We start from the raw sequence: 26,249 nt of genomic DNA, 5'->3' as shown, positions 1-26,249 counted from the left end.
TTACCTTTGATTGTGAGGAACAACCAAATACACAATGCTTACAGTTAGTTACAAAGAACAATTTAATAATTTAGCAAAAATAAATTTAACAGGCACTTCACAGGCATAATGTACATCTTACATTATGAAAATCAATGATTAAACAATCATTGATTTACAATAAACATTCCCATTTGAACACGCTTTTATTAGCTTTACCTGTATGTTTGTATGTTGACTCCATTTTGACCTTCTTTAAATGGACAGGGTTAATTCTTACTTTTTTACACTTTTCAAGGATCGATGACAATACAATAGTTTCTATTATCCTATTTACAATAGTTTTAATTATCCTGAATAATGTAAATAATAAAAAAAATCAACATTTATTAATTTTATTACCTTTTAGTTGATTTTATCATTAAAGTGTGTTTTGAATTGGTACTAAAAAGGTGTTTTTATCATCAGGTTTCGGTTTCGGAGCGACAGCATCATCGGCTCCGACCACGGGTGGTCTGTTCAGTTCACCCGCGTCTACTAACACTGGCGGTCTTTTCAGTAGTCAGCCGGCTGGCGGCGGTCTTTTCTCGTCTGGCGGTGAGTAGACGGCAGAAGAAATTTAATATTTGCACACCCAATCGATGGGTAGAATGTATTAGCCACATAATATTGTAACTAAAACATGTAAGTATAATTTGTAACTACATTCTTGCAAATAAATATGAATATTCGTCTCTACTGTTTTTGGTTATGTTACAAATGTTAAAGTAGCTGTATGTCTGTCCCTTCAATAGTGAAGTCCCGTTTTACAACATAACAGTTGTAAAAGTATTACAGACAAACAGAAAGACAGAGTTACTTTCGCATTTATAAAATTAGTAGGGATAAACTTATTATTGAATAATAGGTAATTTATTGCAATTATAACTTAACATTTATAAAAAAATGTCTTGGATTTTTTTTTAATCTTCTGTATAACCCACTATTTTTATTGTACATAAGTTTTACTAATAATAGTAATTTTACACCTTCAGTGCAGTCGTTTTTGAGTTCTTTGCGAACAGACAGATAGACGTGGCTTAGTTTTATAATGGTTAGTGATAAAATGAATTTTTTTTACTAATTAAAGAACAACAAACGAACATCAAATATATTGTTGTTGTAATGTATGTATTTCGCTCTTTTACGCAAAAATAGCTCATCCGATCTGTATGAAATTTGATACAGAGATAGATTATTCGTTTTATACCATGTAGTGATAAAATAAATATACTAATTACATGTATATTTACTTATACAGGAGCGTTTGGTCAACAACAAGCGTCTGGTACTGCGCATGTTAAATACCAGCCCGTAGCCGGGACCGATGTAGTGGTGAAGGGCGGCAACTCGCAGACGGTCAATATACGGCACCATTGCATCACTTGTATGAAGGTTAGTGGGGAAATAGGGGAAAAATGGTCGAAAAGTGGGAAAAAATGACAAAAAATTTCGAATAAGTGGCAAAAAATGGCCTAAAACACAAAAAAGTAACTATAATCTAATAATAGGTTAAATTTGCATTGTGTTGGTAAGAAAAAAGCACAAAAAATGATAGCAAAAAGACTAGTTTAAATATCAGCCCGTAGCAGGCACGGACTTGGTGTGTAGGGCGGCAACTCGCAGAATAAACTCACATTGTGTAGCTTCTTACCTAAAAGCACAAAAAATGCAAAAAAAAGAGCATGTGTGCCGAGCACACGTGTCTGAAGTGAAACTTCTTCGGCAAGATTCAAAGAAAGTAGTAAAATTTTTATCTAAGGTTTATTTATACTATATTTTTTTTATAAGCTGCATATCTCTTCCAGGAATACGAAACGAAGTCCCTAGAAGAGTTGCGTCTAGAAGACTACACAGCCGGCCGTAAGGGCAGCAGCGGTATGTTCGGATTCCAACAGCCGGCAGATAACACTGTGAAACCGCTGTTTAATACTGGAGGTCGGTTGATTTGATTTGAATTTGATTTTGAAATCAAATGTGGTAGAAGGTAGTTCGAAATCAAATTTTGTTAAAACTGTAACACTTCAATAAGGTAGGTGGGTGTTTTGAATTTGAATTCAAATGTGGTAGCAGGTAATTTAAAATCAAATTTTTATATTACTGTAACACCTTAGGGAGGACGGTTGATTTGAATTTGATATCAATTATAGTAATTAGGTGGTTAGAAACTAAGTAATGTTTGGAAGACTACACAGCTGGCCGTAAGGCTTTTTCAAATTCAAGATTCAAATTCAAATTCAAAATAAGCTACTTAGAATACTTCTTAGCTTAACATCAGGTGAGATTGTGGTCAAGCGCTTACTAAACAATAAAAATGTGGGTTGATTTAGAATTAAAAATGTGGTAGGTGTAAATCAAAATCAAATTAAATCCACTGTTTAATACTGTAGGTGGGTTGATTTGAATTTAAATTTAAATTATATAACATACTCTACAATAATATTTAGTACTAAGTTGTGTGTTCGTAACGACATTTTTTATAATACTGAAAATAGTGTGAAACCACCAACATAAAATTGTAAGTATGGATGTATGGATGTTTGGTACTCTTTCAGCTACAGGACGAATTTGGTCAGAATAACACATGATATAAAGAAATATTTGATTTTGCACACAGGTTCCTTAGCGTGTGAAACCACGTGGCACAGCTAGTATCATATTATTATTAACTTGCTACAGCCCGCATAGTTCCGGTTCCCGTGCGATTTCCGGGATAAAACCTATGTGTTAATCCAAGTTACCCTCTATATGTGTGCAAAATTTCATTGTAATCGGTTCAGTAGTATTTGCGTGAAAGAGTAACAAACATACATAGATGGTCATACATCCATCCTCACAAACTTTCGCATTTATAATATTAGTAGGATTGTCATCTACTTTATACCAAGAGATACATAATAATGTTATTATCTCTGTTTTTATAGCGTTCGGTCAAACAGCCACTACCACGGCTCCGAGCCTATTCGGCGGCGGCAGTATGGCGAATACAAGTGGTTTTGGACAGACTAGTAAGTATTCATTTTATTGAAGTGAAACTTCTTTATCGGGGTTGGCAAAAAAATTTAGTGCAACATTTTTCCGTTACGTGCCATTTTTTTCTTATCCCTACCACGCATGATTCGACGTATTTCTGTAAAGTTGCATATAGTAAATTATTTTTCGAAAAATAAGGTCATAAAGAAGTTTCACTTCTTACGTGTGTACACGCACACATTTTTTTTAGATACATGCTTTTAAACTCGATTTTATTACGTATCAGAGAATTTAATAAAAAAGAAGAGCGTTTGTGCCGAGCACACGTGTCAGAAGTGAAACTTTCTTGACAAGATAAAAGTAGTAAATTTCTAAATGTATTTGTTTTTTGAAGTGAAACTTCGTTACGCACGTTGAGATTAAAATTTCAAGGTCGCATCATGGCAATACCGGCACGTCGTGGAGTAAGGCAACGATTTTGTTATCGACGCATCTTGCTAAAGAAGTTTCACTTCTGATACGTGTGCTCGGCATACATATTACACGCTTATTTTTTTCAAATACATATTATTTACGAATTGAAAATTAAATAGTTTTTGTAAATTTTCTACTAAAATATTTGAATATTTTATTTATTTAATATGTACTAGCTTTCCGCCCGCGGCTTCGCCCGCGTTTTCAGAGAAAACCCCGCATAGTTCCCTTTCCCGTGGGATTTCCGGGATAAAACCTATCCTATCTCTCAAGTTGGATCGAACTGCACATGGTGTGCGAATTTTATTATAATCGGTTAAGTGGTTTAGGCGTCCATTGAGGACAGACATTGTGACACGAGAATTATATATATATACATATGTATATGTATTATATGTATATGTATTATTTTCTCTATTATTATAGATACATTTTCGTTCGGAAACAACGCACAAAACACGAGCACTACGGGATTGTTTGGTGCGAATAAACCGGCGTTTGGAGCTACTCCCACTACAGGTAAGAATAAATTTTTATATAAAATACTAGCTTACCACCCGCGGCTTCGCCCGCTTTGTCTAAAACCTAATAATATACTAAAACCTTCCTATTGAATCACTCTATCTATTAAAAAAACGCATCAAAATCCGTTGCGTAGTTTTAAAGATTTAAGCATACAAAGGGACATAGAGAAAGCGACTTTGTTTTGTAGTGATGTATAATTAGATTATTTTTCTTTAATTATAGAAGACAACAGTGAAAGAAGTAGTACATATTTATATTATAATACATATTATATTTATTTAATCAATTATAAATACATTTATTTTGTTAAATCAGGTACAAGTCTATTCGGTGCCACAACAACACAAGCGCCTGCGTTTGGAACAAACACATCTACATTCGGTTTCGGCTCCAACACACAGAATCAGGTGAGGAATATATCATAGGAATATTTTTTTTTTACCTAAAATAATGAACCTAAGGTATCATTATTGAAAATTACGATCTAGCCTTTTACTATAGGCTAATGAGTAATATATATCTAACTTAATTTGCTAGGTATAGTATGTCTAAGAATGTGTCCATTAACACTTTTCTTAATGTCTCTATTTAAGGCGAAGACACTTTGTTCATGTGTTCTTTATGAATAGCACTCACTATATTACACTGACACTTCACTAAACTAACTCAAAAGGTTTTGTCCTTTTCAGTCTTCTCACTATGTCCGTGTTGTCAAGGTCATAAGAATAATAGACAATAATTTTTTGAACATTGATGTGACAAAAATTTATAACACATTATAATTCGATAATATTTTTGATTGATAATTTGGACGAATTAACCCGGAAATTGAGAGTAGCCGAAGAAACCATTATTTAAAATAATAAAAGGGCATTCAGACGTTTGAAAAATAAACTTTTTCCGGTGATTTCGCACTTGCATTAAGCAACAGGGGGGAAAGGGGGGGAATTTAAATGTTTCTTGTATTTTAACACCTTGTTTTTACTTTGTTTGCATTACTTAATCATCGTGTAAATTTAAATTTTGCACTTACACACCAACAAGAGCGGAGCCACGCGCTTTTTGAAGTGAAACTTCTTTATCGGGATTGGAAAAAAATTTAGTGTAACATTTCTTTCGTTACGCGTGACATTTTTCCGTTACGCGCCATCTTTTTCTTATCACTACCACGCGTGATTCGACCGTATTTCTGTAAAGTTGCATATAGTAAATTATTTTTTGAAAAATAAGTCATAAAAAAGTTTCACTTCTTACGTGTGTACACTAGTACACGCACACATTTTTTTTATCCTAATATTGAACGATCCTGTTGATACCAATTTTGTTTCAGCAAACCGGGGGCCTATTTGGGGCCAAACCGGCGACCGGGGCCTTTGGGGCCCCAGCCACAAGCACAGGGTTTGGGTCTTTCGGCGGTGGGGGCCTGTTTGGGGCTAAAACTGCGCAGACTTCGGCACCTACGTTTGGTACCACTACACCAGGTGATATAAAATTATTTTTAGTGTTTTTTTAACGCACTTCTTCGATGCACTTTACAATATAAATGTCAAATTCCAATTAAAATGTCTTCTGCCCTCTTTACAATATAAATTTCCAAATTTCGATGCACTTTTCAATACGTAAAAATATTTTGACGCACTTTACGATCTTAACAGCCAATTTTCGCCACGGTTATTAATATGATATTATATTTAGGGCTGATTTTTCAATCGTTGGTTAAAACTTATTCATCGAATAACGTATTAAACTACCATTTCAAAAATGTATTCTAATTGTCCGTATATGACAGTTTACAGGTGACATTTTAAAATGTTCGTGTAATACTTTATTGGACGGATATGTTTTATCCAAGCATTGAAAAATCGGCCCTAAATAAACTTTATTTCTTTATTTTTGTCCATTTTGTAGCGTTCGGCGCGAACACGTCAGGTTTCGGTGCGAACACTTCAACATCTTTATTCGGTGGGGGCAGTACGTTTGGGAAACCGGCGACGAGCCAACCGGCGTTTGGTTTTAATTCTCAACCGCAGATGGGTAAGATTTCATTATTTTATTGAGTTACTAGCGGTCCGCCCCGGCTTCGCCCGTGGTACCTACATGTTTAAACTATCCTATCTCTCAAGTTGGATCGAACTGCACATGGTGTGCGAATTTTATTATAATCGGTTAAGTGGTTTAGGAGTCCATTGAGGACAAAAATTGTGACACGAGATTTATATTATATATATATAGAAATATCGTATATGTAGGTATTTTTATATTTATATACTAGCGGTCCGCCCCGGCTTCGCCCGTGGTACATAATATTTACGTTTTTCTACATAAGAACCATCCTCGTACCTCAAGGCATATAATAAAAAAAGAATTATCGAAATCGGTTCAGCCGTTCTCGAGTTATGCGCTTACCAACACATTTTGCGATTCATTTTTATATATAAGAAGATATTGTATTGTAATATATTATCTACTAGCTTTCCGCTCGCGGCTTCGCCCGCTTAGTCTAAAATCTAATCTATTACTTGTAATAGACTACAAGCCCGCATATGAAAAAAATATGGGTCAAATGAACCACCACGGGACATATCTAGTACGAAAGAAGAGCAAAAAATAATAAGATTCATCACTATGCCGTCACTTGTAAGCTGTCCAACTGAGTGCAGATGAGAATTGAAAAGTACAGGTAGACTCGGTAAATTTTGGTCATATATTTTTGTACGGCATTCTTAACCATCGATAGATCCATTAAAAATAATAAGAAACCGCTCAGTGCCGTACAAAAATGGTGGTCCACCAAGTCGGAATTTTTATTTAATTTCCGAGAGTTACCGGGGGTAAATTTGGTCATTTGACCATGTACGGCATCTGTGTCATACTATTGCTATACTGCTTTTAATCCATTATTCCGCAACGCCGTACAAAAATCATGGGGACAAGGGGAAAAAATCGAGAGTTGTAATCCCCTCTCTTTCCCCACTCCAGGGGGTCATTTGACACAACACGAAATAAATTTATTTTTAAAGTATTTTATGCATAGATAATATTTTTTCATGTGCCGTACATTTTCGTTGGTTCAAAGGGGAAAAATCTGAAAAAGAAAAAATCCATATAACGAAATGTTTGCTTTATATTTTGATAATAAAATATAAATATAAATTAATATTAAGAAGCTCGAGGTGGTTAATTATCACCTTGGAAAGTCGGAGTCAAGTGGAATGGACTCCGTTAAATTGATGAACTAATAAAAAAGCTATGAACGAAAAGATGTGAATTATATGCAATCAGCCCATGAATACAGGTAAAGTCACAAGCAAATGCTAGTAATATATACATATTCAAAATGTACAAGTAAAGCGCTTTCAAATGATACCAAACACGGCATTTTTATCTTAACTTTATTTTTTTACTCTGTATGTTTTGTCCGCTAGAGGGCGCCACATTAGATTTTGTGAAACCCCATATAGCCTTTAGCTAGCTGGTCGCTGGTTATCCAGTGAACAATTCAGACGCTTCTAATGATATGTCATTTGTCGAATTCTGATAAGTAGTTTAGAAGTTACGAGGGAATAGATGAACATACATACATGACCTGTCAAAACCATAACCCTCCTTTTGCTTTGCCGTAGTTGGGTAAAAATATGTTAATGCCGTACTGTATCAAATGGCCATAAAGCACCCTTAAAATTGTAGCTTTCGTCGCTTTCATCAGCCTAAAAGATGTGGTCTGCACAAAAATGTACGGCATCATTTTTTCCTAATTTATCTATGTTAATACTATTTAAAACAACGAATAAAGTGTAGAAAACTATTATATTTCATTAATCTACGATGTTTAAACTTTAACAAAATTTCTGGTTTTGCATTTCTCTATAACTTTTTTAGAACGGTTTCTTTTGAACGGCAATACTATACAACAATTGAATTTTACAATATCATGTTAAAAAAAAAGTTCCCGTACGGGGTCAAATGACCTTACAGCTCTTTATATCAAGAATTCGATGAAATTAAGATGATTATTGGTATACATTTAAAAGAACAATTATTTTTTGACGGCATTGCTTTTAATAGTACTTTTGAGTGCTAGATAATGTTTTGGAACCGAAGCCGTACTTAGTCAAATGACCCCCTGGAGTGGGGAAAGAGAGGGGATTGCAACTCTCGATTTTTTCCCCTTGTCCCCATGATTTTTGTACGGCGTTGCGGAATAATGGATTAAAAGCACTATAGCGATAGTATGACACAGATGCCGTACATGGTCAAATGACCAAATTTACCCCCGGTAACTCTCGGAAATTAAATAAAAATTCCGACTTGTTGGACCAACATTTTTGTACGGCACTGAGCGGTTTTTTATTATTTTTAATGGATCTATCGATGGTTAAGAATGCCGTACAAAAATATATGACCAAAATTTACCGAGTCTACCTGTACTTTTCAATTCTCATCTGCACTCAGTTGGACAGCTTACAAGTGACGGCATAGTGATGAATCTTATTATTTTTTGCTCTTCTTTCGTTCTAGATATGACCCCTGGTGGTTCATTTGACCCATATTTTTTTCATATGCGGGCTTGTAGTCTATAATACTATAAAGCTGAAGAGTTTGTTTGAACGCGCTAATCTCGGGAACTACTGGTCCGATTTGAATAATTCTTTCGGTTTTAGATAGCAAATTTATCGAGGAAGGTTATAGGCTATATATCATCACGCTGAGACCAACAGGAGCGGAGCACTGCGGGTAAAACCGCAGAGCACAGCTAGTAAATTATATACTAAAACCACAGTATTACCATTATTTCCTACAGTAAGGAATCGCCTTTGATGTCGCGCGATGCCGCCGCCAGCGTAGGTAATGACGCTGCCACACGAAAATACGCTAGGGTTGCAACAAATGGGAAATAAAACAATTGTGATTATTAATATTATGATGAAATCTTTATTCATATGTACATTCAAAATAATTGCGATTTTTAAATCTGATGTAATTATTTGTTCATAAATATATAATTACAGATATTGCACTGCTAAATATTATTTACGTGGACACTTTATTTTTGGATGTTCTTAATTGTATATTATAACATTTAACTAAGTAATGCATTCGCATTGGGATGTACAATCTGATTAGAAAATAATGAGGACAACATATATACATAGCTTTGATTTTAATTCAACAGATACAATTAATACAATCTTTCTGAAATATTGTTTCCTTCTGGGAGTTCAATGTAGATTTACATCCGTAAACCGAACAGTTTGTGCGCGCCATAATAGAATATGTAAGTACCTATGTATAATAAAATTATTACACAAAAAATACGACTGCGTCATCCTTTCGCGCTAGGTAAAGCAAACTAAGCGTGTTTGCTTTACGCGGCCCGCGTCGCCCGACCCCCGCCAGTTCCCCTCCGTTTCTCTGCACAAGTACATTCGTCGCACTACTGTAGGAAATAATGGTAATACTGTGCTAAAACCTTCCTCTTTAATCACACTATCTATTAAAAGACTTCATCAAAATCCGTTGTGAATTTTAAATACCTTTGCATACATAATATAGGGTGCGACTTTGTTACTGCTATATGTATACAGTGTGTCCGGACATGACATACCGATATTTGAAGGGGCTATTCTCCAGGTATTTTTATCGACAATTCAACCCCTCTACAGTCCCCTACCTCACCCCCCTCAAAATGGTTTTCGAATTTATTAAAGTATGTTTCATCACTCTTATCAATTAAATTTGTTTAGTGGTCCCTAGAATAACTTGTTATTGTTCAAATAAAACCAAATTTAGTATTTTGTGACACTCACTTTCGAAGTTATTACAATTTTCATAAATTCACAATCCGAATTGATAGGTTTGCCATTTTGAGGGGGGTGAGGTAGGGGACTGTAGAGGGGTTGAATTGTCGATAAAAATACCTGGAGAATAGCCCCTTCAAATATCGGTATGTCATGTCCGGACACACTGTATATTTGTTACATATAAAGTTTTTTATTTATTAATATTTTACAGGTACAGGCCAAAACACGGGTTTAGGGACATCGTTCCAAGCAAAACCGACGTCATTTAATAATCTCGGCACAGGCACGTCGCTGTTCTCGCAGCCAAATTATAATCTTCAGAGTGGTGAGTATATCTATACAGTCGTTTAACGATTTATTTATTTTTATTTTTGTAATTAAATTTATTTAAGCACTTAAAATAACAGTAACGTAATTATATGTATAAGTTTTCTTGTGCATACCTGTAATTGGTGTATACATCACATTAATATTCGTTAGTTGTTAAGATCTAATTGTTATAATTTTTATGTGTACTCTGTTGGTATGTCTAAATAAATAAATAAATAAATAAATAAATATAATAAAATCGTAGGAAAGTCAAAACTGTACGTTGAATATTGTTTTAAAGAATTCTTGGGTCGTGATATACAATAGATACCGATGCCAAAAATGTATGTCCGGGCTAATCCCAAAAATTCCCACATGGATTTACTTCAAATTCCGTACAGAGATAGCTTGAGACCTAGTTAAAAATATGATATACTAGCTGTCCGCCCGCGGCTTCGCCCGCATTTTCAAAGAATAACGCGCCTAGTTCCCGTTCCCGTGGGATTTCTGGGAAAAAAGCCTATCCTGTGTGTTAATCCAAGTTACCCTCTGTATGTGTGCTAAATTTCATTGTAATCAGTTCAGTAGTATTTGCGTTACATCCATCCTCACAAACTTTCGTATATATAATATTGGTAGGATTATTTTTTATTTATTTATAATAATTTTATATTTTTATGTATTTCTAGGTCTCAACTTAGGTTTAGGAGGCGGTGGTTTATTCAATAACAACACAAGTTTGGGCGGCACAGGACTCGGGCTTGGACAGAATAATGCCAACAATAGTATGGTGCAAAGGTAAGTGTTAAAATCTATACAAATTTTTGTACTACGCGGTTTAACCCGCGTGGCTCCGCTCCTGTTGGTTTTTAGCCTTAGCCTTTCTCGATAAATGGGCTATCTGACACCGAAAGAATTTTTCAAATCGGACCAGTAATTCCCGAGATTAGCGCGTTCAAACAAACAAACTCTTCAGCTTTATAATATTAGTATTGGAATAGATATTATTTTCTCGACGCTTCGCACAATTTGCAGCGAGCGTGGTCACTAACAACACAAACAAAATCCTTGAAAATCTTTAATTTCTAAATCTGTATTAATATTATGAAGCTTAAGAGTTTGTTTGAACGCGCTAATTTCAAGAACTATGGGTCCTATTTGAAAAATTCATTCGGTGTTAGATAGCCCATTTATCGTGGAAGGCTATAATAGGCTATATATCATCACGCTAAGACCACGACAGTGGAGCACTGCGGGTATAACGGCGGAGCACAGCTAGTAATGAATAAAATGCATTAAAAATCCGTTAAAAATCTTTTATTTCTAAATATTGTTACATTTTAATTTATAATGTAAAATAAACAATTTTTCAATATATTTTTATTTCTTACAGCGGTGGTCTCGGTGCTCCAGCCGGTTCGAATGTTCACGAGCAAATATTAACACTAGCGGCACGACCGTACGGTGATTCGCCGCTTTTCAAAGACCTATTGCCCGATACTTGTGAGTATTTTTGTGGTAAAAATAAAGAAATTACAGTAGAGCCATTTTAATAGGCAACATTTGACAGTTCAACAAAATTGAACAACATGAAATTTCGTTTTGTTAGAACTGCACATTTGCTTAACTTTTTTCAATTACGATTACATATTTATAATAATATGACCGATATGTACAAGTAATTTTAATATTTAATTTTACTGATAAATTTTTACTGTGTATAAATCAAAATTTAAAATATTTTGGAATGGACCTTTTTTGAAGTCGGTTAAATTATTTATTAGTTTTTAAATTTGATTAATACACACTAAGAATTTAAAATGTTTACTGCGTTTTCTTATGTAATTTGTACAAAATAACAGATAAACAATTTTTTTTTCAGATCAAAATTGTAAATTGTTTATGTTTATTTTTTGATTGATAGTACATAATTCTAGCAATACTCATATTTAAATGCTAATTTTTAACCTTTAAATATTCTACGTACACTTTTTTTCTTATTTTTTGTATATATTATTTATTAATCACAGCAACAACAGCGGAAGACGTTCTGAAACCGACCAATCCCGTAGCAGTGAAGGCAATTCTGGATGGAAGTAGCGGATACAGTGTGACGTCACCGCCTCCCCCCCCACTGCGAGTTGTGCCCAGAGCACTCGCTAGAGACAAGGTAATGTGAGCTTTATGTGTATAGAGATAAGGTTGATATTCCGTCTTATAACGAAACAGGGTCTAAAACGTATTAAAACCATGGTCTAAGCAAAATTCTTATTACAAAACATTTTTTTTCGCAGTAAACTATAGACAAAGTTAAACCATGACTTTATAGTTTGGGTAACCATTTATTTGATTTATTTTTTTGTAATAAGACAAAACCGCCGCGAGAGACAAGGTAATGTGAGCTTTATGTGTATGGAGATAAAGTTCATATTGTATGGTCTTTATATACGAGTATGTGAAGGCATAGCACTCGCGAGAGACAAGGTAATGTAAGCTTTGTGTGTATTGAGATAAGGTTCATATTGTATTGTATAGCATACGGATAGATACTGGTACAGAGTGACGTCACATATCTGTATAGTCTTTTCATACGAGTATGTCAAAGCATAGCACTCGGTAGAGACAAGGTAATGTGAGCTTTGTATGTAATGTTTTAAATTTCATATTTGTAAAGTCTTTTCATACGAGTATGTGAAGGCAGAGCGCGACAATCTTTCGCATTTATAATATAACTAGGATAAGTGTCGAAAGTTCCTTATTCTAATTGTGAATATTATTTTTGACCTTATAAATATGTCGGTATGTATATTTCGATATACTAACGATATTATTGTTACAGAAATCCTTGTTCGACGGTCTTGAAGAATCGGACGCTAGTTTAGAAGATAAACTCAGTTTGAAGCCGAGCCGTAAGCGTTTGGTATTGAGACCGAAGAAAGATGGAAACGATAGTCTTAATAGGTAAGTTTTTAATTAGAATTATATTTTTGACGCGATTTATTCATTATATTAAGAAAGAAAAAACGTTAATTTAACGAAATACATAAAAAAAATATGAAATGAAAATTGAAAACAAATAATTTGGAAAATCCAAAAGTGCACGCCTCATAATTTTTTTTTAATAAATATTTATTAATTATTATTTTTCTTTATTTAATAACAATTAAACCACATCGAATCAGACCCTGAAAAATGAAAGGGTTCTATTCCTGAGCATACTCAAGCGTAAAAGAAAAAAAAAGACTCGATTAGTAAAGTATTTCGGTCGCTATCGTGTTAACAAGAAAAAGGATCCGCACATACAGACACACGGACGTCCAAGACAGAACTTTTTTAAACTGTTTTTTAACTAGTTTAAATAACAAAAATGACATCAAAAATATCATGAACGTTAAAAATAGTGTTTTTTCTTAATATGTGTGTGTATGTATTATCTTACAAGTGCAATGTATGATACATAAAGACATTTTAAGTTTGAAAAATCAGATGTTTTGCGCGAAGTGACAGTAGTACCCACCTCAACGCTTCGCTTATGAGGCGTGCAATAACCGGCCAAGGGTTAGTTGTGAACACGCTTTTATAAGCCTATTATTACCTGTATGTATGTAACTGACTGCTTTAGATTTGATAGTGATTTATGCAAAATAAATAATATATATTAGTAGCAAATTGTATATACATATATAATTATCCTTTTAGACCTGCGATCCCTTTTCCATCTTTCACCTCCATGACGTCACTCTGACGTCACAGCCGAAGACGCCCCCTAGTGCCTATTCCACTAACTATATAGTTAAGAAAAAATCGGAATCTACATTTTACAGATCTTTGGAAGACCAATCTCGGCTACAGGAAAACGGTCCGAAACAAACTGATCAATTGTCAATGGATAGAGTTGATCACGATATATCGAATAGAGAGAGAGATGGAGATGAGAGGAGATCCAATGAGCGGAAGCAGTATGGTAAGTTTGTACTTATAAATATACTAGCTGTCCGCCCGCGGCTTCGCCCGCGTCTCCAAAGAAAAAAACCCGCATAGTTCCCGTTCCCGCGGGATTTCCGGGATAAAACCTATTCTATTTCCCGGGGTAAAAAGTAGCCTATGTCCTTTCTCGGGTATCAAAATATCTCTATACCAAATTTCATGCAAATTGGTTCAGTAGTTAAGGCATTTATAATATTAAGTATTGGATAAAGAGTTGGTCAGGCAACCGCCCCGGAATGGCGCGAAAGGATGCGGGTTCGAGTCCCGTCTCGTGATCGAATTTTTTCTGTTCTTTATAAATTTATACTAAGTTATATCTTAAAAATAAGAGTTTTGATCCCAAAAAAAAGGATTCTGTTCGAAAATTTTATTAGAATATTTTTTTTTCCATTTCAGAGGAACTTCAAGCGGACAAACAAAACAGCTGGTAAGTACTTGTTATAACTTATATTATATTTTTTTTATTTAAAAAGAAGCTGTGTCTTCATGGTGTTGTGTCATAATGCATTTTTTAATGTCACTATTTTATTAATTTATCTTTATAGAATTTCATTATAATCGGTCCAGTAGTTTATGCGTGGAAACCATACATACATACATACATAATTACAAACCTTTCCTCTTTATAATATTAGTATAGATGTTTGTATGTATTTTGTGTTCAGGCCATCCAGAAGTTCATGGGAGAACCAAGAAAAACCAATTGACAATGATCCCACGCCGCGGTTATATCCTAACTTGGGTAAGTTTTATAAATTCATATAAACCTATCTCTTGAACTATTAAAAACTGTCTCTATTAAAAAACCCCTAACAAAATTTGTTGCGTCGTTCCACAGATCTAGGCATGAATAGAGAAAGACAGCACTTCACTACATAGTATAAAACAAAGTCGCTTTCTCTGTCCCTATGTCCCTTTGTATGCTTAAATCTTTAAAACTACGCAATGGATTTTGATGCGGTTTTTTTTAATATAGAGTGATGCAACAGGAAGGTTTTACCATATAATTTATTAGGTTTTAGACAAAGCGGGCGAAGCCGCGGGCGGTAAGCTAGTTATGTATAAATTAATGATATTTTAATGTAATTTGTTACATTTTCTTGCGAAGCTTACAAGTATACAAATATCATCGTGTTTATTGTTTATTTAATTTTTTCATTGTAATGTTTTTTATTTTCAGACAAGGAATTGCCAGCGCAAATTTCAGAGAGGCGAGCCAGTTGGTGAGTGGTTTTTTTTTTATTTTTTAAATCTAGTCAAGCGATCAGTTTAAACAGATAAATTGAAAGATAACATATTAATTATTGTAAGAAGAAATAAACACAAAACAATTATTGTTTACAGGTTAACAACGAAACCACTCCGAAAACCATTAGTTTCCAACCCGGATTTGGTCGAGAACTCGGTACGGGAACTCGGCGTACGGACGGACAGATCGACACCGTCTAATAATGACAAGGAGAACATTGATAGTTTTTATGGTGAGTCTGTGTGTTTATTATTTATTCAATTTTAATAGTATGGAAAATTAAAAAAAAATGTACAACATATTATGTATGTTTAGAATTAAAGATGTTAACAATTTTGCCGCCAGGAAACATTGATATGCTACAGAAAATATTTTCTTTGATTTTCTTGCAATTTTATAACCTTTTTTTCCCTTTTTCATTATTATTTTTCATGGTAGTTGGTAAATTCAGTTAAACTATAAAAGTTAGACTTCAACCTTTATTCAAGCTTGAATATTGGGTTTTTATGGGTATTTTTAAAGGCAGTTCGGTTAAAAAAATATGAAAACTTGACTATCCTTTACAGTGCGTGTTTACGGTTAAATATCTGGATTTTTTATTTTTTTGGGGGTTTCTTTAAGGGTAGTTTGTTAACCCATTGATCCCCGAACGGCCCGATCGGTCCACGACACAATAGATTTTCTATTGTGTCTGTGATTCCGGGGCCTGAGTTATTAAAATCAAGTAAAAACACTGAAAGTATGATAAAATTAGACATTATTCGCGAGCCGCCGGATTTTATTGGGTTTTTTGTAAAAAAAAGTGAAAAATATGTATATTACAGAGCATTGACGGGTCAATAATGCGATTTTTACGTTTTAAGCTATTGCATAGCTTCTATCGCGGGCCTTGAGCGCGGGGACCGAATCCAGAAATTGTGTAACGAAAAACCTCACGCTCCCCACGGGGACGGGCGCGGAGGTGTGGCTTGAAGGCATAGCATGCAATAGCTTTACCGCGGCAGTCCCCGAGTGACACACGTCTTTTTTTTTAGATTTTTGGGGTTTCTTTTAAGGTAGTTTAAAAAAACCGACAAAAATATGAAAATTATATACTATCCGTGCAGGCGAGTCGCTACAGTTCTGCTCGCACCGCTGGGGCGGGCAGTCGCCCTGCGTCACGTGCGAGAAAGTCGCGCATCAGATACGCGGCGTTTACGGTTCATTTTTACGACATTTTTGGGGGTAGTTTGCAGAAAAATGTAAATTAGACTATAATAATAAAAATATAATATGTATCTAGAATATTACGACGTTTTTGGGGGTAGTTTAATAGAAAATGCAAAAAATGTAAATTAGACTATGTATAAAAATTGTGCTAAAAGTAAATAGTATGAAAATATACCTAGAAAACATGTAAATAGGTAGTAAATAAAGGTATTTAAGTAGTATCTATAGTATAGCGAAGGTTAGCAGAAAATATGTTATTGACGGTAGTTGGTAAAAACATGTAAAATATATGTAAAAAGTATTAGTAGATAAGGTATTTAGTATATAGAAAAATTATTAAGTATAGTATAGCAAAGGATGGCGGTTTTTGGCGATAGTTGAAGAAAAATTTGAAAAATACGTATTCGCGTTGATATTTTATAGATAATAAATAAATAAGGTTTATTAATCCATAAGATACAGTTACAGTTTAGTTAGTTGATTTACAGCTTTAAGTTTCAGTTTAAGTACACTATTAGAGAAAAAAAATGTTGTGTGGTTTTATGAAACCACGGTAAAAGTGAAACTGTTCGAACGGTTCCGAACACTGCTTTGTGTAGCGCATGTCGCGTGACGGTCGGCTGCCGAGTAGGTATACCTACTCGGCAGCCGCGATACACGCGACATGCGCTACACAGACCAAAAAGTTTGAGACGATGTAATAAAAGTTTCACTTTAAAAATTTAAATTAGATTAGTTAAGTTATGGACCCCGTACGGGTAAAAGCCCGTACGGATACGCAAATATTGAACTCAAACTCAAACATTTATTTATTCAATTAGACTTCTTCTAGAAGCACTTTTGATATTTTTAACCCATTGACCACCGTAAGCCCCGATCGGGGCGCGACACAATAGATTTTCTATTGTGTCTGTGATTCCGAGGACTGATGGATTAATATAAAGTTTTAATAATATAATAATTGCTGACTGAAACTTAACATAATATATGTTTACACAAGTAAATGGTCATTTTATTTTTTGTATAGTATCGGAGGAAGAAAACGTGTCTACCCGCGAAGTACCCCCGCACCCGGCGGGGGTCAAACTGACCCGCCCGGGGTATTACACCATACCCAGCTTGGAGGAGATGACTAGTGAGTATTATGTGTATTGTATATTATTATTTGAACTTATCTATATAGTCCATTGAATAAAAAGTTCTAGAGTGCGTGAGTTAGTAACGTAAGATGTTTCTTCGTATACATGTCAAGAGTCCCTAGGTAATAAACATACTAAAACCCCGGGCCACTAGGAGGAGCCCCGGAGTGGGGGGAGGGGGGAAATGGGTCCATTTTTTCATTTTTCGCTTAAATCTCAAAAACGGTACATGTTAGAGAAAAACTTTTAAGAAAAAGTTGAAAGGCCATAAAATTATCTATAAGTTGTACCTGAATCATTTTTTCATATATCCTACCGTTTCTGAGTTATACGCAGTAAAACATGATTTTGGCTCAAACAATTTCCACATCAATCGATCAAAAAATATTTCTTTCTTCCAAAAAACTCAAATGTGCAACTTGTGACCGGTACTGATAGATTGCTCTTAATTAGGTTTATAATTGGTAAAATAAACACATTCCTCCATGGAAGCCTTTAGGAGGAATCCATTGTCAAAATATTATATTATGGTAGTTTGAGTTACTGAACTTGATCTTTTTATTTTTTTCTTCCAAAAAACTCAAAAGTGCAACTTGTGACCGGTACAGATAGATTGCTCATAATTGGGTCTATCATTGATAAAAATACCAGATTCCACCACGGAGGCGTTTACGGGGAATTGAATTTTATTAGGGTAGTTACGATACTTGAACTTTTTATTTTTTTTCTCCAAAAAAACTCAAAAGTGCAACTTGTGACCGATACTGATAGATTGCTCTTAATTAGGTCTATAATTGGTAAAATAAACACATTCCTCCATGGAAGCCTTTAGGAGGAATCGATTGTCAAAATACTATATTAGGGTAGTTTGAGTTACTGAACTTGATCTTTTTATTTTTTTCTTCCAAAAAACTCAAAAGTGCAACTTGTGACCGGTACTGTTAGATTGCTCTTAATTAGGTCTATAATTGGTAAAATAAACACATTCCTCCATGGAAGCCTTTAGGAGGAATCGATTGTCAAAATACTATATTAGGGTAGTTTGAGTTACTGAACTTGATCTTTTTATTTTTTTCTTCCAAAAAACTCAAAAGTGCAACTTGTGACCGGTACAGATATATTGCTCATAATAAGGTCTATCATTGATAAAAATACTAGATTCCACCACGGAGGTGTTTACGGGGAATTGAATTTTATTAGGGTAGATACGATACTTGAACTTTTTATTTTTTTTCTTCCAAAAAAACTCAAAAGTGCAACTTGTGACCGATACCGATAGATTGCTCATAATTAGGTCTATCATTGATAAAAAAACCAGATGTCACCATGGAGGCGTTTAGGAGGTATTGAATTTTGTTAGGGTAGTTACGATACATGAACTTTTTAACTAACTACCCTAATAAAATTCAATTCCCCGTAAACGCCTCCATGGTGGAATCTGGTATTTTTATCAATGATAGACCTAATTATGAGCAATCTATCTGTACCGGTCACAAGTTGCACTTTTGAGCTTTTAGGAAGAAAAAAAATAAAAAGTTCATGTATCGTAAGTACCCTGATAAAATTCAATTCCCCGTAAACGCCTCCGTGGTGGAATCTGGTATTTTTAGCAATGATAGACCTAATTATGAGCAATCTATCTGTACCGGTCAGAAGTTGCAATTTTGAGTTTTTTGGAAGAAAAAAATAAAAAGATCAAGTTCAGTAACTCAAACTGCCCTAATATAATATTTTAACAATCGATTCCTCCTAAAGGCTTCCATGGAGGAATGTGTTTATTTTACCAATTATAGACCTAATTAAGAGCATTCTATCAGTACTGGTCACAAGTTGCACATTTGAGTTTTTTGGAAGAAAGAAATATTTTTTGATCGATTGATGTGGAAATTGTTTGAGGCAAAATCATGTTTTACTGCGTATTACTCAGAAACGGTAGGATATAGGAAAAAATGATTCAGGTACAACTTGTAGATAATTTTATGGCCTTTTAACTTTTCCTTGAAAGTTTTTCTCTAACATGTACCGTTTTTGAGATTTAAGCGAAAAATGAAAAAATGGACCCATTTCCCCCCTCCCCCCACTCCGGGGCTCCTCCTAGTGGCCCGGGGTTTTAGTATGTTTATTACCTAGGGACTCTTGACATGTTTCCGAAGAAACATCTTACGTTACTAACTCACGCACTCTAGACCCCCCTTGGAGGGACTCATTCAATGGACTAATACTTAAAATACAAATTTTTGTAGTACTATATATCTATACATATATTTTAAAGAGGAAAGGTTTGTAATTATGTATGTATGTATGTATGGTTTTCACGCATAAACTACTGATCGATTTCAAAAATTCTTTCACCAATAGAAAGGTGCATCTTCACTGAGCAACATAGGCTATAAAACATGTAGGTACCACGGGTGAAGCCGGGGCGGATCGCTAGTTTATAATAAGCAGCAAAAGTTTGAATGACCGCGATAATCTCTGGAACTACTGGACCGATTTCAAAATTCACCGTTGCAAATATAAGTGCTATAGGCTATGTGTACCACGGGCGAAGTCGGGGGAACAGCTAGTTGTATGTAGAGTATTGTGTATTGTGAAAACGTGTCGACCCGCGAAGTACTATATTATACTAATTATATATTTATTATCTACACAGTTATCAAAAGTACCGAAATCCCTCATAGTGTGAAAAAAATAATTGTAAAGGCGATGTAGTCACAGTAAAAGATATTCATGTCGTGCAAAAAACTGTTGACTATGGAAATTTTTTTCAATGTTATTTTAATGGACTACGATATGTGATATTAAACAGTTGTTGCGATTTTAGTTTCCATATTCATAAATGTAGAAATATAATCGCGTTAACGGTTTTAAAGCGCCATTTGTTATTCCAATAAAAAAGGAATAATATGTAGGTAATATGTATATAATTTTCTATGTCCCTGTGCTCTCATATTATAATGTTATTCTCTTTTTCATGCCCTATTTTATTATTTTACAGGCACATAATTTCTTATTTCCCATACTCCCATACCAATAACGTGTTTCTTTCTCCAGAGTACCTACCACATTATATTCAAACACACGCATAATTTATTTGATTCCCATACAATTATCGTTACCTATAGAAAGGGGTTTGAAACTTTTTGTATGGACGCTGGCATATCGACCCGCCGCCATTTTGATTTTTTTTCAAAATCGCGGCGCACGATTAAAGTGGTATGTATGGATAGAGGACACATAGACGAACAAAAAATGTGTATGAGTACAACGACAAACACTAAAAATAGACTTATTACGTGTCTATATGCATAATATTATCTCCAAATAATCACTCCCAGGTAGATTATTATTATTACAGGAAGAAAGTAGGTATTCATTACATTACTTACATAATAAATATATCTATGTAATAAATAAATATTTTTATGTAATGAATGTACCTACTTTCTTCCAATAAACTATTAATAATAATAATCTACCTGGGAGTGATTATTTGGAGATAATATTATGCATATAGACACGTAATAAGTCTATTTTGAGTGTTTGTCGTTGTACTCATAAGTGAATATTTACCTCCAAATATCTCGGTAATGTGACGCTTTGGGGTACTATGTTGTTAGACATTTTTTGTTTGTCTATGTATCATCTATCCATGCATGCAACTTTAATCGTGCGCCGCGATTTTGAAAAAAAATCAAAATGGCGGCGGGTTGATATGCCAGAAAGTTTCAATGCCCTTTATCGTTTCCTATTTATTTATTTCTTTCAAATACTGTGTTTCTCTTTTAGAGTACCTCCGGCCGGACGGCACGTGCGTTGTGCCGCACTTGACGATCGGACGTCGCAATTACGGCAACGTGTTTTATAACTGTGAAATCGATGTCGCCGGTTTGGATTTGGATGCTTTGGGTGAGTTTTACTTTTAACTTTATAAATTTTGTGTTTAAATAATGTATATGTCGTGGCCATATCGTAGATTTGCTCATTTCATGAAATGATCGATCTTTTCACGAAATGGTCGCATTTCATGAAATGGTTGATTGGCTATTGGCCACATCATGATGTGGTTTGAGCAGATCAATGATAAGAAATCGTTTCTCGATATGACCAACTAAACGCGCGGTTTTTTCATGAAATGATCAAAATTATTTGATCATATCGTAAAATAGTTACATTAATTATTAGTAGAGGCGCTGCAAACGCTGTGTTTATGTGATAAGATGGCGGCCGCTGGCGAAAATTTTATTATTCGCAGTTAAAATTAGTTACAAACGCTCGAGCTTACAACCGAAGGGTCCAGGATTCGATTACTGTTGGGGACTTAACTAGAAAACATATTATGTATGTATTGCAGGACGCAAGGCTGGACGCCTACTTGTCCCCAAAAGAGATTCGATCAGTGAAACAGATGCACTATGCATATTTTCAGTGCGCAATATTTTCGCAAAATTGACGTTTTCTGTTTTTTACAAACACACAGTAAATATTTTGATCATATTTATTAGTTCATGTGACTGGCCGGTTGGCTTGGTTGGTAGTGACCCTGCCTTCCAAGCTACTGGTCGTGGGTTCGATTCCCATGCGGGGCAAATATTTGTGTGATGAACATTGATGTTTGATCTGTGTCAGGGTGTTAATTATTATCTATATAAGTATGTTAATCAGCTATCTAGCTTCCATAACACTAACGAAAGCTTAGTATGGGATCAGATCGTGCCGTGTGTGAAAATTTTCCCGAAATATTTATGTATGTATGTTTTTAAATTGTCAATTTCCTATTTTCAGTGCATTTTCTAAACAAGGAAGTGATCATATACCCGGAGGACGGTGAGCGGCCGCCCGTAGGGGAAGGGTTGAATCGAAAAGCCATTGTCACATTGGATAGAGTGTGGCCGAGGGATAAAACGGAGAAACGGCCTGTAACTGAGCCGGAGAGGTGAGTGACAGACAGACAAACACACAAAAATGTGGAAAAACACCCATCAATAAAAACACTAAAGAAGTGACCTGTTACGAAGCGGTAGCGTGTGAAACAAGCAATAAAAAAAGGACAAACACGCTCGCACAAATACACTTATGTACGCACACTCAATATAATAATGAATGCAATTGTCATAAATAAAATGTAAAATAGTGTAGTTAATATTTAGGCGTTTAAACATTTTTTATAAATGAAATTTGTGGTCTGTGAATGTAATAGTAAATTATTCAATTAACTCTGAACATATTTATTTTATTCTCATTCAAAATATTATATAATTGTATTATTACATCTTGCTTAGATCGCATTTTTTATTTTCCCTACTCAAAAGAGGACTGAAAATGGCGCTTTTTTACTATCGGGCAGCCTTGAACCTCGGGCATTACTATTGACCAAACGTTTTTTTTTACTCTAAAATAATAAAAACGACCCTACTTCCCATAATAAATCTGGCGTCTTCCCTTGTTTTTATCCTATTAAATGACCTATAAACTTATTAAATAAATATAATTTTTACATACAGACTGCTAAAAATGGACTTTGAGGGCAAACTGCGGCGCGTGTGCGACAAACATGACACGCAGTTTATCGAATATAGACCGCAGACAGGCAGTTGGGTGTTTAAAGTGAGTATTTTTATTGTTTTATTTATTTATTTTTTAAGTGAAACTTCTTTATCGGGGTTGGAAAAAATTTTAGTGTAACACTTTTTCGTTACGCGTGACATTTTTCCGTTACGCGCCATCTTTTCTTATTTGGTAGGGCCACGCGTGATTCGACGTATTTCTGTAAAGTTGCATATAGTAAATTATTTTTTTTAAAATAAGGTCATAAAGAAGTTTCACTTCTTACGTGTGTACACTAGTACACGCACACATTTTTTGTAGACTTTTTTTTCTAATGATGAGTTTCTTAAATATCTATAGACTACATTTCCGCTCGCACAAAAGAAAAACCCGCATAGTTGCCGTTCCCGTGGGATTTCCGGGATAAAACCTATCCTATGTTTTAAACTAATTTGTGTATATGTGTGCTGAATTTCATTGTAATCGGTTCAGTAGAATTTGCGTGAACGAGTAACAAACATACATCTATCCTCACAAACTTTCGCATTTATAATATTAGTAGGATAGCATTTTATAAGCATGTGATTTCATGGGTTTTATGATACGGCCTCAGAAACTTGCAATCTTTATAAAATATTTTAAAGTTGAATTCGATATTTTCGTTCCATGTCATTGAAATGCGTTACAAATATAATTATTTTAAAGAATAGAACAAAGAACAGGAAAGACGTTGGTTCGAATCCCACCTCGTGATCGAATTTTCTCTATTCTTTGAAATTATTATATTGTTTTGCTAAACGCAACGAACGCAAGTTCGTGCTTTTTATTTTTCGCGTGGAAGCGTTTTTTTGCTCAAGCGCATCTCAACAAATAAACGCGAACTTAAATGTGAAAGCTACGAGTTTTTTTTTATGAATTACGTAATTTAATTATAATATATTATGTTTATCGATTATCCCACCGAAACGGCTAAACCACTTTCGATGCGATTTCCAGGTGGAACACTTCAGTAAGTACGGATTGACGGAGTCGGACGAGGAAGACGAAATAACACCCGAAGTTATGAAACGACAGCTCGTGACGCAAACGTTGCAAAAGGCGGCGCCGATTGGTGAGTAACATTTAGCTTAATAAAATAAACTTTATTTGAATGTAAAGCGTGTAAAATAAAATAAAATATAGGTATATCTATATGAGAAAAAAGTTTAAAAAAATAAAATTAGTCTCTTTTTTTAAGTGTTTTTATTTCTCGTATTAAAGGAAAAACTATAAAATATGTATATAAATTATCACTAAAATCCGTCCAGTAATTGTTGAGTTAAAAATGATCTTATTGTACCGTCAAATTATATACATTAGCGGTCTTACTTATAAAATGTTACCCATTCGCTAAGCAATGGATTAGTTATTGCAATGACCTGTCTTGTTTTTATGAATGACGTTTCATGTGAGCAAGAGCAGGACACAGCTATGGTAGGAAATAGTTGAAATTTATCCATTGTTTAACTTTTTATAAGTAAGGCCGTTAAATTTTAAACACATTATACATTAGATTCGAATCTATCTCGCTAGATTGCAAAAAATTAAAGCATTATTGAAGTGAAACTTCTTTATCGGGGTTGGAAAAAAATTTAGTGTACCTAACATTTTTTCGTTACGCGTGACATTTTTCCGTTACGCGCCATCTTATTCTTATCCCTACCACGCGTGATTCGACGTATTTCTGTAAAGTTGCATATTATAGTAAATTATTTTTTGAAAAATAAGGTCATAAAGAAGTTTCACTTCTTACGTGTGTACACTAGTACACGCACACATTTTTTATTTTTCCTATGAAGGTCTGCAGATGGTTTCGGATAACAATATGTATTGACATTTTGCATTATAGTGAGTTAGATTAAAATTTATTGGTGTTTTTATACCGAAATATTGTATATGGATAATTTTTATTAATAAAACTTTGCCCGTTTAGCCCCAAAGCCCCCAACCGGGGCAACAAGGTCCCCATTAGCACCTACAGGGCTCGGCGGACTTGCCTCACTCGGCGGGGACGATGTGTTCGTGCAAACGTCGCTCAATTTGATGAACGGCTCTAGAGGTGTGTAATAATATGAGTGAAATGTGGAATACAAGATATTATATTATTATCTTCTTATATATAAAAATGAATCGCAAAATGTGTTGGTAAGCGCATAACTCGAGAACGGCTGAACCGATTTCGATAATTCTTTTTTTATTATATTCCTTGAAGTACGAGGATGGTTTTTATCTTTCTTCTTATATATAAAAATGAATCGCAAAATGTGTTGGTAAGCGCATAACTCGAGAACGGCTGAACCGATTTCGATAATTCTTTTTTTATCATATTCCTTGAAGTACGAGGATGGTTTTTATGTAGAGAAAACGTAAATATGTACCACGGGCGAAGCCGGGGCGGACCGCTAGTACTATGTATAAAATTTTGAAGCTCTTGTGGTATTATAAGTGATTGTTTTTTTTTATTCACAGGATTCGAAATGGACACCACAGAGGACAACACGGAAGGGGCAAGCTTGTACCAAGAGAGTAGAGGTATGTTGTTTTTTGATAAATAATGTACTATTTATTTATTGATTTTAGGGCCGATTTTTCAATGCGTGGATAAAACTTATTCGTCGAATAATGTGTAAAACTACCATTTTAAAACGTATTCTAATTGCCCGTATTTTACAGTTTACGTGACATTTTAATATTATCGTGTAATACTTTATTGGACGGATAAGTTTTATCCAAGCATTGAAAAATTGGCCCTTAGTTAATAATTATTGTCAGTGTAATAATTTGTATGTTGTTTTTGTAGGGATGCTATAATTTCAATTTTATGTTGGTTTCATGTAGGGATGCTTTAATTAAATTTGTTTTTTAAGAAAGTTTTATTAATTACGAAGACGTGTTTATATTTAATTGAAAAAAATAAACAATATGGGTGATATTTGCCACCAAATCATTTCAATTCTACTTTACAAAACATATATACTA

General features: G+C 34.4%; 2 protein-coding genes across 4 annotated transcripts in view; both read left to right on the top strand.

Moving 5' to 3' along the window:
* LOC149475044 (uncharacterized) overlaps window positions 1–5,806 on the top strand; it is a 51,509-nt gene extending 45,703 nt beyond the window's left edge. The window contains exon 13 of the transcript XR_016318124.1: window positions 5,787–5,806. The gene's annotated coding sequence lies outside the window, so the exon portion shown is untranslated. The remainder of the gene's footprint in view (window positions 1–5,786) is intronic.
* Nup98-96 (nuclear pore complex protein Nup98-96) overlaps window positions 1–26,249 on the top strand; it is a 282,640-nt gene that overhangs the window by 4,482 nt on the left and 251,909 nt on the right. For all 3 annotated transcript variants that reach the window (XM_089713810.1, XM_089713809.1, XM_089713808.1), the window contains exons 5-29: window positions 448–576; window positions 1,280–1,413; window positions 1,827–1,956; window positions 2,943–3,026; window positions 3,892–3,984; window positions 4,306–4,397; window positions 5,321–5,471; window positions 5,899–6,024; window positions 10,003–10,116; window positions 10,790–10,898; window positions 11,494–11,603; window positions 12,131–12,270; window positions 12,940–13,061; window positions 13,925–14,064; window positions 14,484–14,514; window positions 14,753–14,829; window positions 15,268–15,310; window positions 15,432–15,568; window positions 17,573–17,680; window positions 21,474–21,593; window positions 22,470–22,620; window positions 23,189–23,291; window positions 24,228–24,342; window positions 25,204–25,329; window positions 25,740–25,802. In XM_089713810.1, the coding sequence (XP_089569936.1) occupies window positions 448–576; window positions 1,280–1,413; window positions 1,827–1,956; window positions 2,943–3,026; window positions 3,892–3,984; window positions 4,306–4,397; window positions 5,321–5,471; window positions 5,899–6,024; window positions 10,003–10,116; window positions 10,790–10,898; window positions 11,494–11,603; window positions 12,131–12,270; window positions 12,940–13,061; window positions 13,925–14,064; window positions 14,484–14,514; window positions 14,753–14,829; window positions 15,268–15,310; window positions 15,432–15,568; window positions 17,573–17,680; window positions 21,474–21,593; window positions 22,470–22,620; window positions 23,189–23,291; window positions 24,228–24,342; window positions 25,204–25,329; window positions 25,740–25,802 (2,748 nt within the window). The remainder of the gene's footprint in view (window positions 1–447; window positions 577–1,279; window positions 1,414–1,826; window positions 1,957–2,942; window positions 3,027–3,891; window positions 3,985–4,305; window positions 4,398–5,320; window positions 5,472–5,898; window positions 6,025–10,002; window positions 10,117–10,789; window positions 10,899–11,493; window positions 11,604–12,130; window positions 12,271–12,939; window positions 13,062–13,924; window positions 14,065–14,483; window positions 14,515–14,752; window positions 14,830–15,267; window positions 15,311–15,431; window positions 15,569–17,572; window positions 17,681–21,473; window positions 21,594–22,469; window positions 22,621–23,188; window positions 23,292–24,227; window positions 24,343–25,203; window positions 25,330–25,739; window positions 25,803–26,249) is intronic.

Source organism: Colias philodice, chromosome 31, assembly GCF_061535455.1.
Source record: "Colias philodice isolate Cphi_HAF_F1 chromosome 31, ilColPhil1 Martin Lab GWU primary, whole genome shotgun sequence".
In the NCBI taxonomy this organism is placed as follows: Eukaryota; Metazoa; Arthropoda; class Insecta; order Lepidoptera; family Pieridae; genus Colias; species Colias philodice.
The sequence above is the reverse complement of the archived record's forward strand: the minus strand, read 5'-3'. Positions and strand labels throughout refer to the sequence as shown.